The sequence below is a fragment of the Micropterus dolomieu genome, linkage group LG21 (genome assembly GCF_021292245.1).
Source record: "Micropterus dolomieu isolate WLL.071019.BEF.003 ecotype Adirondacks linkage group LG21, ASM2129224v1, whole genome shotgun sequence".
Taxonomy (NCBI): domain Eukaryota; kingdom Metazoa; phylum Chordata; class Actinopteri; order Centrarchiformes; family Centrarchidae; genus Micropterus; species Micropterus dolomieu.
In genome coordinates this window covers 15460495-15475885 of record NC_060170.1, presented here as the reverse complement: position 1 = coordinate 15475885, position 15391 = coordinate 15460495, and the positions used below count along the sequence as shown (strand labels likewise).

General features: G+C 40.8%; 1 protein-coding gene across 1 annotated transcript; it reads left to right on the top strand.

Moving 5' to 3' along the window:
• Positions 1 to 7656: 7656 nt before the first annotated feature.
• Positions 7657 to 13473, top strand: fgf10b (fibroblast growth factor 10b). The gene is made up of 3 exons (XM_046035647.1): positions 7657 to 8110; positions 12761 to 12864; positions 13241 to 13473. Exons 1-3 carry the CDS (start codon positions 7657 to 7659, stop codon positions 13430 to 13432), a joined length of 750 nt encoding a protein of 249 aa, XP_045891603.1. The 3' UTR covers positions 13433 to 13473.
• The last annotated feature ends 1918 nt before the right edge of the window (positions 13474 to 15391 follow it).

Here is a 15391-nt window from a genome sequence, read left to right as displayed (position 1 = left end):
CAGGAAATGCCTGAAATTAGCAGAGAACATCTCGGATTCTGTCTTCACAGTGGCTTAGCAGTGAGGCAATTTAAACAAAACTTTGCTTATTAATGATTTAAAATTTCCCCACCAGTGTTCTAGACATGTTCCTGGATGATAACAGTACACATAGATCAGAGCAGGCTAAAATAAAGTCAATGAGCAAGTCAAATTAACTTATTTTCTATAAAAGAATAGTTCAATCAAATTTGAAAATAATGTCATCTTTACTCATCAAAAAATCACTAAGTTTGATGTCATGACGTGGCACAGCTCACTTTCTGCTGTTTTCAAAACAACATAAGTGGCTGATGACTGTTCTCTAAAAAGGGCAAGCCATAAAATTACTCTTTAACAGTTTGTGCAATACAAGCATTCTAAAGCCAAACAATTGTGGTTTTGGATACAATTGTCAAATGTTTACTTCATTATTGGTAGATCTTCTAGATTTTCTCTGTACAGTGCCAACAGTAGCAAACAGATGTTGGCTTTAGGACCTGTAACAATAGTGGTTAGAGCATGCCTGATCAACAGGTTAGTGGTAAATACAAAATGCCAACATATGACATTCATCTAACTGATTTGCTCTCAGGCGTGTATTCTGTTGCAGCACTGAGGACATGTGTTCCACTTGGGTTTCAAAACCAGTATTATATAAGCTGCTTGTGTTTAAGTGTCTATTTTGTTATTTATGAGTAAAAGGTACTCTACTTGGACTTTCAAGAAAATCAAACCACCAGATTGCTGTAGTGTAAACTGAGCTCTGTGAGCTTAGAGAAAATGTAGGAGATACTTAAATAACTTAAATATTGGAGTTTTGGATGCAAAGAGGAAGTGTCAAGCTTCAGAGCTCAATGCAAGTCTTATTTGTGGTCAAATAAACAATTTATAATATATAACATTACTAGTTTCATCTGATTATTACAATCCATGATGCATTTTGATATATTTTTAATTATCGCTACAACTAATTGTTCGGTTGGGGTCGGCCATATGGATACAATCCTTTATTACACCATGTTATTTTATATTACGATGTCAATAAATATTTTTAATTGAAAAAACAAGCAGACAGAAGTGACAATGAAATACCTGACAATACAAGGTCACATTGATGCATAAATTATTAGAAATCCACTATTGCCATAAAGCAGTCCCGCTCATTTAGTTGCCGCTTTGCTTGCAATGCCTAATACACCAAAAGCTGTTAAAGGGACAGCTGCCATGTTATTAACAGTATGGCAACATTTCTGATGGTCAACAAATGTATATTCTTTCATATCGTCATATTGGCTGCCATTATACTCATTATGGTAAATTTTAGTTAATTAAAGTTATTTTGCAAATTTTATGCATTGTCACCTCATATAGCCCTGAGAAAGACAGAGGACAGTTCATTGCGGATCAGCTGATCCAGTGTTTGACCTGTAAGTAAATTCATCCGCCCTGCTGAAACTGACACTCAGCAGAGGTGGATGATGTAAGTACTTGTTCAGGATGGGGAAGATAACACGACAAACATCTATTGATCACCAAAAAGCAGGAAACAGCAACCTCATCTTGTAGGTTACCAGACACCACCAACACGACGGCCAGGAACATATTAAATATTTACATTTGATGACCAACAGAAAAAAGAGGCCTCCAGTATGAGCCGAGCACATGTTTACAAGTGATGTCTCGGAACATGAGATAACACAATGTTCTTTGATCTATGAAAAGCTTTAAAGTACCATTAAAGGAGAATGTTACTTTAATCTGACAGTTTACCCCTCAAATCCCAGAGTAAACCCAGAGAGAGGTTCAAGGAAGAAGGCAGTGAAACGTAATCCATGCACCGACCGGCTGTTGGTTTGGAGAAAGAAGTCCAGTCTGGTGGCTCTCATCTGGACCCCATCAGGTTGCATGTCCCCCGGCAGTCGCACTGGCATCCTTGTACCAGGCCTGTTCCTTTATTAAAGCCTTGGCCTCCTCTGACCCAGTACACACACTGCGGGCCCCAGGGAATGCAGACAGACTCACACATGGTTCCCATAGGTCAGTTTGGTTGTTTGTGACTAGCACGTTTGACTCCCTCATAGACCACATATGGATTTGAGTTTAAGTAACTCAGAGTGAGGTGCTTTTCTTTGTAAAACATCTGCTTAATAATAGTGTACCAAACGGGAGGGGCCAATATACTTACAATGAGGTCAAGTTAAATAAGAGACACATGAATAAGTTGAATATCCACAGTTCAACTTGCTAATACCGTATGTGGAGCAGACAGATTGCATGGCACTCAGGGCTGCATCCACCTGCTGCCACAAGGATCAGGATTAAGCAAACAAATCAAAACTAAATTGGATATGTATTCACTTGGTATGCTACACTTACGTATTCTGTGTAAGATATGGTCAGAATCAAAATTTCAACTAACATTATCAATGGTATATCACTACTGTTAGTTCAGCTGAGAGATATGTGGGAGTGGCGAGTTTGCTATGTTACCCAAGCTCTCTTAGCTTTTTCTTTTTCTACCAAATAGACAAAGGAAACAAAGAAAATGTCAGAAAAGGAAATATTCTTACACTTAGTCTAGTTTCCTTATCAAACAGAAAAATACAACCTTGCACTTTCTGAATTCAAGTCTCTCTCTTTCACCGAACTAATTGCTTTGTAAACTCATCTAAAACACGTTTCATTCAAACTCGACAGTAACAAAATAAAACTGACCCCGACAGTTGTGGGTTAGTGTTTACACTGTTCCAACAATCACCAACTCTGGTTTGGTCAAGATAAACCTTTAATTCACAGAATGTAGATATTCTTGCTGTCGCTGCCTTTCTGATGCCAGAGCTTCCTCTAGCTCCACTATCCGCTCGATACCTCTCCTGACCGCAGTGTCTTCGCTGTCCGCAGACTCAGATTATGAACAGGAGTCCCAGCTCTTACACATTGTACCTTTAAACGAGAGCTTCAAATGTGAGATTCTGCTTGCAAAATACCTGCTGTCAGAATAAAAGTTTCAGTAACAATCCAACACTTGCTATTGTCCTTTACTTTAAACATTTGGGGTCAAGCAAGTCTTTATCAAGGAAATAAAATCATGACACAGAGGAAGTGATCCATTTTATGCTGGCAGGCAGCAGCAGTTTAAAAAGAACTAACAAGCCTAGTTAGCATGACCAACGATGCCATCATGACTTTACAGGAAGCGAAAGTAATGACAGCCAGAGAAACCCAAACTTCGTCAACAGAAATCACAGTTGGTAGGTTTTGTGATAGATCACCAAAGAATGTACGCTGTCAAAGTAAAAAGAGGGGGGCTCACCAATTACCATCTGTAATTTGACCAAAAATGGTTGTTTTGTTTCTGTGACGTCGTACAACAGCATTGACAAGAGATCAGTAAACTTGATTTCTATAGTGCCTTTTATTACCACGGTTACAAGGTGCCTTACAGGCGCGCACAAAATATAACACAATAAAATACAGCAAGAATTTTAAATAATGATCAAACATTCAAAAATAAAATATTTTAACAAATGCATAAATCTATTGAATAAATAAATAATACAAATACCAGTGGCTTTAGTAAGTTGCCTCCAATAAGTCTTCGTGCTTCACCCCAACTTTTGCCTTAACCAAATTTTTCTACAAGCAACTAGCATTGTTTGGAGATGTCCATCTTGCTCCCACATGGTGATATCTTTACTAATAGCAACACTGATTCTTCTAAAACTGTCCTGAAAAGTTCACCAATGATCGAATGTTTGTCCGTTTGTTTTTCCATGTTCCTAACTTGTAGTAGTGCAATACAAACAACATCTGAAGGCTTTTATTATTTTTGCCAAATAGGGAAAAACAAGAGTTTGCTTTTGTGAAACTCACTTACATTACAAACTAAAAGGAATAAAAGGAATATTTCCATGTGTGTTTCACCTTGATTCATTTTTCTTTTTGGCAATTGGCACTGTGTGAAATCAAATCTCCACTGACACTTATAAATTTCCGGCACATGACTTTTCATTGCCTTTATTATAATTATGTTTTTGAGAATAGCATACAAACCCAGCTAGAGCCACAGCCTGTAGGGAGGGATCAGAAGCACATTTGTCTGTTCTATTGCCTATTGTTTTGAACTTTGAAATGCAATTCAGGGAGCTAGATCTATAAAGATACACTAAATGCTAACGTTGTAAAGCAGGGAGGGAGATGAGACTATCTCCAGACCCTGCAAATCTCACTTATATTGCACACACGCAGGGCTTCGTTTACAAAGAATTTGCTCCTTGGCTTCTGAAGAAATCCTGCAAATCTTGTGAGTCTGTCAGCATCATTGCAGGCCTACATCCCTCTGAGGCACCTGCAGAGGACATCACTGTGTCAGTGGCCAGAACAGATGAGCTGTGAATGTGAAATAATTTCAAAATGCATTCCTGAAGTTTACCACACTGTGCTTCAGCTCTCCACCTGCTTATGGTAAGTATTGTGCTTTAGGATTTAACTGTCCAGTGAGCAAATAATACTTAGCAAGGATGCAGTTTGCAAAATTTCATAACAAGGTATTTAATCTAGTATTTATCCCAAAATATGATTTCATGGACTTTCTTTCCTCTGGGGGACACTATAATTTATTTCAAGATTTGCCACTTAAATTACTTTAAAAAGTGCAACGGAAATTGGTTGAAGTTTTTTTAAACAAGAAAAATAATTATATAACATGACTTAAAATGGAAATCTGTGAATTTGGTACTACTGTGTTTAGCATTTTTTACAGTACAAGGTTGCAAACAAATTGCAGACTGTCATGTGTCAAATTAGAAAAGAAAAACCCATATTGTTCTTATTTAATCACAACACATTAAAGAAGAAGTTATAAACCTTTAAATGAAGTTGAAGATATCTACCTTCAAATTTCAGTGGTGGAAGATGAATTAGAAATACAAAACTTAAATAAAGTTCTCATTATGTCGAATCAATGGCCTGTTTCAGAACCATATTTAAAATATTACTGAATTATAATAGTAATAAATGAATGTGTTTAATGTTGCAGCTGGTAAAGGTGGAGCTAATTTAATTACTTTATAAACCGCTGGATAGCTTAACCTATAATAATATATCATCATTTATGAGTTGATTTATATTTTTTATTATTAACCTAAATCTGCAAAGTAGCAATAAGCTATCCAATAGATTTAGTTAAATTAAAAGTGCAGCATTAAATGGAAATACTCAAGTAAAGTACAAGCGCCGCAAAATTGTATTTAAGTACCGGACATGAGTAAATGTACCTTCTTAGGCTACTTTTCACCACCATCAAATTTAAATTAAAGAACTCATAGTGGACAAGTTCAATATCATTTAGGTTAGGAGGAGGCCATTTTAAGCGATGCAAATAAATCTGGAAAAAAAACATTGCTCCACTATTATTGCTGCTACAATAATCACTATACTGTAAATGATGCTTGCTCCTCCCAGCTCTGTTTCCCCTGCACTGACTCGGGTTATCACAGTGGGAAGGGACACCACAAAGGAAGCGCTGATAAGATTACTTTGTTTGTATCCCCAGATACAGAGTTAAGACCAGACTGCTGCTCTGGCCGTAGATCGTTGACAGACATTAAAGCAGGCACTAAAATCTAGGACTTAAGGAAAGGAAAGGAACAGGACAGACCCTGGTACTAAAGACACAAAGATCAGGGTGAATAGATAAGACTGCCAGCACAAGTTTTGTTTATCGTAGTGGATTGTTAAAAACTTTCTCACTGGTACTATTGCACTATCCCTGTGTTTTTCAAACTGTTTCAACTTCAACAAACAGCTTCTCTACACCTCCTCATGTGTAATCTGTGTTGATTTAACAGGAAAAATCAATGAGAGATCATGTTTTTTCATCTGGATTTGCCTCATGAGTGTACTCCAAGAGAACAGTGACTAATATTTTGCACATTCACTATGATATTTTCCATCCTGTGCCTGCCTTGCCTTGACGAGCAAATGATGCATTTGTAAAAGTCAGTGTCGTTGGCTGAGGGCCACTCAGACACCTGAGTCACAGAGGGAGGCAGGGGTCTGGTGAGTGAAACTGGAGACCTTCATTGCATTACAGCGCTGCAGGAGAGATAACACACTACGATAAAGTGCCTTGAGGGAAAGAGAGAGGCCTTAGCAAGATGGTCGTGATAAGCCAGCATCCAGACTGGAACCGGCAATAGTAACGTAATATGATTTTTATCTGAAGAGACACAGGAGGATGACCACTTGTCAGATTGTCACATCTTAATGAGTAATAAGTCCATTTCATTTTTGTGACACTTTAACGCTCAACCATATAGGCACATGGATGTACTGGCTGACAAAAAGTAATCTACTGAGTGAAAAATACAACTGGACCCCGTTCTTTTGCAACCATACACAGTAAAAACAAGACCATAGCGATTGATCCAATACTACCCCACTGCTTGTTCTTGTTCTGCTGCATCTATTTAGATAAACCCTGCCATCACCTCTGCACCCACTCTCATAAGTTAGATTTGCTTGTATGTAAGCATGCACACACACACATACCCACACACACACATGCAGAGCAGTACTTGCTCCCATATGTGAGAGGGGAAGTGGAGAAAAATAGGGAGGGATCAAATAACTAACAGAGTCACACAGCTACACACAACACAACACACAGTCATTTTCTGTGATCACCAGGACTCATCAAGGACGACGAACAGGAGGCGGACAACTCTGACTCAACCCTGAGACGGACAGAAAGACCTCCCCAGACCGTTACCTAGATGCTGTGTGAAGGTGGAGTCTTTTAGGGGTAGAGAGAGAGAGAGAGAGATATGAGAAGAGAGCGAGAGGAGCAACAGAAGAAGACAGATGATTATCTGATATCCGCATGGATTTACCAACGTTCCTCTTTAAGTCTTAAGTCTTGAATCCTGTTTACTCCTCAGAGTGGAATCTGAAAATGCTTTCCTGCACATGTGAAGTTTAGCGGCTGTTGGACAGGTAGATTTTGTGGTGCACTTTTTTTTTATTTCGCTGGAATTAAGGAATTTTACACATGGCAAACTTTCTAACTGGACATCAGTAAATTTTAAGATTGTTTTCTCCTTTACTTATTTATTTTTATTTTTTTTACTTAAATTGAGCAACTGCCTGGAAATTAAAGCGTCTTACTGGAGCAGCCAACAATAACAGTCAAAATTTCACAAACTATTTAGAAAGAATTAGAAAACAGAAGGAATGTGAAAAAAAAACGGGTTTATTACTGGAATACACACACTAATTGGTGGATTGTTTTTATGTAATCTTTGTTCATTCAGACTGATTTTTTTTTCCAAAACAACCTTGGACTGCAGACTTTCTGATCATCAGCCTGAAACCCTTCCACAAGGAGAAGAGAGGTCAGTGGAATATCAGCGTGAAACACAGTGACTTACTGAACAGTCATCACACTATCAAAAATAATTCTAGATATTGAAGAATTTCATGTAGATGCTAAATAATTTGGACTTTGCACTGGGACCATCTCGCCCAGTCTGGACTGTGGAGGGTTCTCCTCCCTGCCCTCCCAGCCTATCCTCGCCCCCAGCAGCATGTCCCAGGCTCTGAGGTTGCCTCTAGTCCTCCACACAGCACACTACCATGATCAGATGGGCTGCTGGAAGGAGTAAGGCTGCCTCTGCCTCGTCCTTCTCCAGGGCTGGGTTAGGGGCTCGTTTTGGTTCTGGGACCAGCTCCAGACTAAGGCCATCACTGCTTTCCTCCCTGTCTTTGCCTCTCCTGGTTGCCCTTGTGGTTTTCTCATTCTTACCTGGGGCAGCCTGCCATCAGCTGAGCAGAGACAGACTGAGGCTCGCCAACCCACGAACTCTGAGGGTCCCACTGAACATTTCGGAGACTGAGTTTGTCTCTAGGTCCAGGGCCACTGGGGGCCCACTGGGTGGGACTGGGGGATCGCAGGGTAGGCATGTGCGCAGCTACAATCATCTCCAAGGGGACATCCGTAAGAGGAAGCTGTTCTCTTTCCAGAAGTTTTTCCTGAGGATCGATAAGAATGGAAAGGTCAATGGGACCAAGAGCAAGGATGACCCCCTCAGTAAGTAACTCACTGAATAAATTAATGCACAAAAATAGACCACAAAAAGGAATCAGACCCCGAAGATGATCTGAGTCTCTGTGGTGGCTGCAAAACTTAAAAGTGGCCCGAACCAAGGATCAATGTAAAATCAAGGCTTTTAACCTCTGCAACCAAAACTTCTGACCTTGTTTTGATTTCTAGGCATTTTAAATTTTCGGTTATTTGTAATTTGAGAAAAAAAAAAGTATTCTTTGAGAAAAATTCTTGTCTTACCCAAAAAAATGTCACATAATACCCACACAAATGTATAAATTGGATATGTAAACATACAAATTGGCATAAACATTGAATTTAAATTTCTTTAAAAACAGTTCTTTGTTCATTTCAAGAGACCGCCAGCCTGTCCGTTAGTTGGTCATTTGAATGAAGCAATCCCCGATTAGAGTCGTCTTTTTGTTTTAAACCAGACATCCCACTGATATCTCTCCTGTCCAAACACTCAACACAATGATGGTAGCTCTCAGATGGCTTAAAAAGGACCAGGGGCAGATAACCCGGCCATTATCAGGCAGTCTTCACAGCCCAGGGTAAACAGCACTGATAACAACAACAGAAGAACATGGCTTTGGGGGAGCGAGTGGAGGATATGGATGTCAGTTTCATTGATGCTTTTAGAGTCTTTCTGCCTCTCTTTGTCTGTGTCTCTCTCACTCTCCCACTCAGATTGCCCGTCTTGCCAGCCAGTGTCAAGCAAATTACATACCCTCGGTGACAGATCAGACATTTGTTTAAAGCAGTTTGACATGCTTGCTCAGAGAAACACATTTTTAAAGTGATTACCTGTTGTATATTTCTGCATATCAGTCAGTAAAATAGCATTCTCATCAGTCTCCCAGCCGAGCAACATGTGTGTGCCTATCAGCCAGAGAGCACTCACATGCTCCAGTGGGTGTGTGATCATATAGCAGCCACCAGCACCACATGTGCTTGCTTATTACCCACTCGCACATACATCGCTTCCCTGCCACATGCTTGTTTTCTCCATCTTTCTCCACCTACCCCGTAGGGAGTATATATGGAACGTTTTAACCTTCCTCTTGGGAGAGCTAAACCACACATTCAATCAAAGTGACTGAGGGGAAATGGCACGGGGAAGCAGAATGTCATGGGAGATGTTTGTTTTGAGATGTTCATGACAGAGGCAACTTTATTTCCTGACTTTATTACATCGTAATCCTTCAACTGTCACCTTTGGTAGTGGTTCCTTTTAAGTTGTAAAACTGAAGTGGTGTAAGGAAGTCTGACTCAGTTGGTCATCACAGTGGTGAGTGAATTCACCCTAAACTTTATGTATGTTTGGAAGATGATTCACCCCTCTGTCTTCATTGTTTTATGGACTCACAACGTTTAGGAGTGTGTTGCCTTTTTCAAGAGTCAGGTTGAGTTAGTGCAGGTTGAGCACTGTGGGAGGAGGTGAAAGGGAGCACTGCACAGGGGACTCTCTAGTCGTACAAGTTCATGAATGACATGGCAGAACATCATTGTGGCCACATCAAAGCGTGCGTCTTCGGTATCAGTGGTGGTGCCATCAAAAAAGCTGTGTCCTGAGGGGGTCTGGAGACACTGTGTGTGGATTATGTGCCCTCATATCAGGTTCTCACAGTAAAGGATACTACACAACAGCAGCTTCAGTCTGCTCTGGCCCCTGGGGCTAGACATGATCCCAGGGCTGATGTCCTTTGTAGACCCTCGATGGGTCCCTTGAAGTGACAAAATATCACATTTTTTCTGGATGAGTGGAGGACGACGTGCATTTTCCTGAGCCAGAAATGGCAAGGCAAATTTTCACGACACATGAATGCATACATTTCTCATGCTTTGTGTAAGAGGTGTATGGGATGCGGAGGCTTTGGCTTTTGGGTGCTGCCTGTGGCCCTGCGAGGACTCGGCTCACTGTCTGTTAAAGAGCCAGTATCCAGCCTCCCACAGATTTATGGGGATGCCAGCGCAAAACTGTCCCACATGGCTTTCCAACCCGCTGGGAGCCTGTGCTGAGGTTACAGAGAGGCAGAGAGAAAGGGAGGGAGATTATGTTGAAGTCAGCTAAGTAGCTATCTGCATGGCCTGAGCATGTAATTAAAATATCTGTGATTCACAGCTGAGTCCTCTTAAATTTATAGAAAACTAGTAGCTCTGAGTGACAAGTGAAATATTGCTAAGTAAAGGTAAAAACTTGGTGGTAAAAGAGGTTTGGTTAATTATCCACAGCTGTGATGGTGTGGGTGAGCCTGTCAGGATCCTATGTGTGTGTGCGTGCGTGCAAATGTTGCTCTTATGGAGGTTTGAGGAGACATGTGTAGCTTTTCTCTGAGGTGGGGAAGAGGATGGATATCCCTTCAATGTAAATACACTCAGTGTGGTCCTTATCAAGTGTTATTACTATATATCCTGATTTACGCCTCACTCCACACCATTTTTCTGTGTGGGAATGGCACCAATCAAAATTTGGATTTAAGAAAAAAGATTTTATTTATCCGTTCTAATGTTACTTTGTGCAGGCCCCAAACATTAACTTTAAATGGAGCAAAGTAAGAGTGAGAATGAATAACAATACAAGCTGCAAAGCACATGGTTTTTTGGCATCCCACTGTGGAAAAACCACCTTTAATTCACACTGGCATTGTGTGCCTCCATTCCACAACCAACGCACCATTTACTGCTGTAACTCCAAACAGAGCGTATCAAATAAGCCACACATTAAGAAAAAGCATACTAAAGAAAAACTGCTGTCTCCGTACACAGCTGAACCTGGCTGGCTTTAGGCTACGTCCTTGTTAGTGTAAACCTGCTTGGCAACAAAGCTGATTCTGATTCTGGTTTCACATTTGTGGCTTCAAAAATTTACCTCACACAAAGCATTGTTGTCACATTTACAGCTTAATATTGTAATCTGGAGGAAGAGCATGGTTTTAGTTATGGTATTTTCCCATACTCACAGCCAATAGCTCAACTAAGGGCCCAAGTAAGCATTCACCAGCAAACAGATTTTGTAGTTTCACAGCCAGGTTGAGTGTGCAAGTTGTGTGCAAGTGCACATTCACCTGCTACAATATTAACTGTGCGTGTGTGTATGTGTGTGTGTGTGTGTGTGTGTGTGTGTGTGTGTGTGTGTGTATACAACCTGTCTCGCCTCTGCCTCCGGTGGCTGACTTTGATCAGTGATCATTACAGCCTTACTAATCCTCACTCCACCCCCAGTCTCACTGTCATGGCTCCTCTATCCTCCTCTGTTCTCCTTCCTTTCATCCCTCCCATGTTTACAGAGCAGCCAGAGACTGCCATAGATTGTCTTACATCCTCACTCCGTACCTGACACCTGATCCCATACAGAAATCAGCTCCTCTCAGATCTTCAATGGCCGTTGTGTCACAGTCCCCACCATCGCCTTGCCACTTCAGACCTCACTGCCCCGAGGTGGCACTGTTTGAACTAGAAACTGATACAGTCAAGACCTCACGGACGAGGAGAGAAGCTGCTGTACTTTTAAGAGAGGGATTGTTCTTTGGGGGCACACCTGCATCCTCAGCTGTCCACTCATGTATGAGGTGGGCCGCTTCAGAGGCCCCCCACCCACCGGAGAGTGGGTCTGACAGTAGAGCAGGCTGCCACACAAACAGTCATCGAACAGAGGAGGGGCTGCTGATCTGATCAAAGGATGTCGTCGACTCTCTGTAGTTCACACCCCCACGCTGGAGTGTGTGTCTGAATGTGTGTGCGTACACATATGTGTACTTATCGAGATAAAATAACGACAGCTCACAGGAAATGGGGAAAGGAAGTCAGGGAGGGAGGCATGAAATCAAACATGCCATGGGAACTGTGGAGGTTCACACACACACACACACACACACACACACACACATCAGAATAAGACGAAACAAGTGGGTTCTGTAGTCAAAGGACACATTAGTTATATCCCTCTGACCTCTCATACTCAGACCACACAAATAACCACAGATGTCTGCGGCAAAAGGTTGCCCTTGTTAACTGGGGTATAAATTAACCCGTCTAATAGCCTATGAGAAACCTGAATTACTTATATTAGGATGTGGAAACCTAAATACCTAACAGAACATAAACATCCTGAGAATCTCTGCCTAAGTATCTACCTATTAATTTTCAAACTAAATGGCCTGCTCAGATGGAATCTGCTACACAGGTGTAGGTTGTAAAGTCATTTTATAATATCACTCAAGTGAAAATGTGCTCAAAGAATAACTGAAATAATGACCTTACACAGGATTCCCACACTGTGTGTTCCCACATGTAAATGCCCTGAAATAAGCCTGCAATATATTTTTATCCATTAGTTACTCCCAGTGTCTGTGAAAATGTGTGGATTTATCCCAATCTGTATCCAGACTCTGAAGTGTTTGACCTGTGACTGCTGAGTGTCGATTGTTCTACACTCTTATCTCCAGCAACTATGAGTCAGGAAAACAGTATTTCACTTTTCCTTCCCATTGTCGTCTGAGTTTTATATTTGTCTCTGTGAACTGAAAAAAAAAATCTGATCATTCATTTTACTTGCATAAATGACATAGGAGCTCTTATGCTCACTCTGAATGTTGACGTACATTGATGCAACCATCTTTTTCTGATTCCCAGGTATTCTGGAAATCACATCGGTGGATGTGGGAGTGGTGGCCATCAAAGGGCTGAACAGCAACTACTATCTGGCTATCAGCAGGAAGGGAGAGCTGTACGGAGCGGTTAGTATCCGGGTCAGGGGTCAATCTGGCTGCTCCAGAGACAGAGATAGTGTAATTTTGACCTTATCAAAGTCCTGTTCTTATCTTCACTTCTCCAACTGCTGGATCAACTGTGAATCACAACCAGGGCAGTACACATGATTTTTCTTTTCCTTAACTTATATTTCTTAATAGGAACTAAAGGAGAAATGTGCACTTTTCAAAATGCACACTAGTTTCTACACAAGAAACACAAAGCCAAAACATGCAATGTAGATTAAGGAGCCAAACAAATAAACAAGGTACCACATGCAACCAAAATGGATTGCACAAAAAAAATGATGTACGTCTTGCCTTAAACTCACATGTCAAAACATGATACCTACTGTTTTTCCAGAGAGAGTTCGGTGTCGACTGCACCCTGAAGGAGCGGATTGAGGAGAACGGCTACAACACATATGCGTCAGCCAAGTGGAGGAACAAGAAGAGGCAGATGTTTGTGGGTCTGAATGTCCACGGGAAGCCACTGAGAGGGAAGAAAACCCGCAGGAAGAACACGGCAACCCACTTCCTTCCAATTATGGTGTGAACTGGAGAACTTAACTGGAGAAGGAGGATATGCAGCACTGGACAGAGAGGTTTTCAATACTGAAAAAGCTGTAAAAAAAAATTAAGACATTCACTGAAAAATCTCTCATTTGGGAACAAGGCACTAACACTGTTACACAAAAATGTTGTCTCTGCTCCTGACTTTGACTGAGATCGTGTATTTTATTTGGAAGATGATATCTGTGTTGTCTGTGGCACGGGATGTACTATTTATCCTTTTTTCTGTGCCAAACTGTTTGCAACCAGAGTATGTGGTGGCAACACAGAGATGCAGAAGTATCTCAAGATGTTATTTATAATGTATATTATCCTGTGAGACATCAGATGATCTGCAACATAAAAAAGGAGACATAGAAATACATAAATAATAGAGGATACAACACTTTTAAAGCAAATGTTTGATACTTAACCACTGTGTTTTGACTGTATTGTAATGATTTATTTATTTTGTGAAATATTTAACTGAAGGGGAACACTTACAAGGCAAGCATCCTTTGCATTCTTTACTTTTTATAGGAACTATATTATGTGAAAATAAAATACCATTTTCTCCTCTGCAATGTCGTCTTCTTACTTCCTCAATACACCAAAAAATTACTTTAAAAGAAAGGTTTTCTTACAAGTAGTGAGAACCCCTGGGGAACATTCAGGTCATGATAAGTCTATTCTTATCTGGCCCTCTGAGGTAATAGGGGACAAAAGGCAACCATTAATGCCTCGCCAGATATTCCATGTGGCAACCATTGCACTAATGATTAGTTCCCAAACAAACGGGAAACACACAGACCGACCACAACAAAATGGGAGGGAGGTTACTTCCCTGGTATGGCCTGTAGAGGCTGACTTCATTTCCTAATATCACCCCATTACTGTGGAGCAGCAACATTCCCCGACTGGAGGAGGGCTTGAATAGTAAAGATAGCTGCTAAAACACCTGCTGATAATACTGGCAAAGACATGATTGTCATATTGGTCTGCATCACTACTGCCAATAGGCTTCTGAAGGACCTTGAATGTATATGGAGGCAGAAATGTGAATGAGGGAGAGATATGACCTGTGTCTGACCACCCACTTCCCTCAGTAATCATCTACAAACACACTAAGCAATGACAGCTGCCTTGATGCCAGATCAAAAGACCACAGGGAGAACATTAACACCACAGGCTTCCGGGCCTCATGTTCTCTTATCCCGCCTCTCTTAACATCCATCTCAGCCAAGGCATGAAAAACTGGGAGAGTAGATGAAGACAGGAAGGTGTGAGACAGACAGAGTCTGGCCGTTGTCTTCGTTCCCAAATTCGTCCAAGATGGTCCGTGAATGTGACTCCAGATTTGAAGAAGCAAAAGCAACTACAGCGATTTGAATTATAGGAATCCAGAGCACGCTTTAAGCTGCAGTATGTTGCCCTTTAAATGGTCGTTTAAGGAACAACCGCAACGAATGATTAATACTGAGGAATGCTGCAGTGCAATCTACCATGACAGTCAGGGCCATTGTTAACATATGGAATACTATTCCATGGCCATCTCTGCACCATAAACAGCACTATATGACATTTTCTCTGCTGTGATTGTGCAATTTGATGTGGCTGTTGCACCTCTGAGGCCAGATTCCCAACAGTAGGATAACCTTTTAGCTGTTACCTAAGATGTAAGTTAGAAGAACTTACTATGGGTGCAATTTCTGAATGAACTTAAATGAAATATTTTAGAAGCATTTTCTTTTAGGCCCCGTGCAAGACTTTGAGTGTTTTGATTTTAGCTTTTCTTTACCAATATTTTATTTTAAAAAGGGAGGTTACAAGAAAGAATCCATGATAACATGTTTAATTCGGTCTCTGGTATGAAACCACATACACTACATACAGTAGCACAGTATTTTCTTTTGTTTGTCTTCAGTTGCTCCACATGTAACCTAATGATTCAGTCAGTAAACCA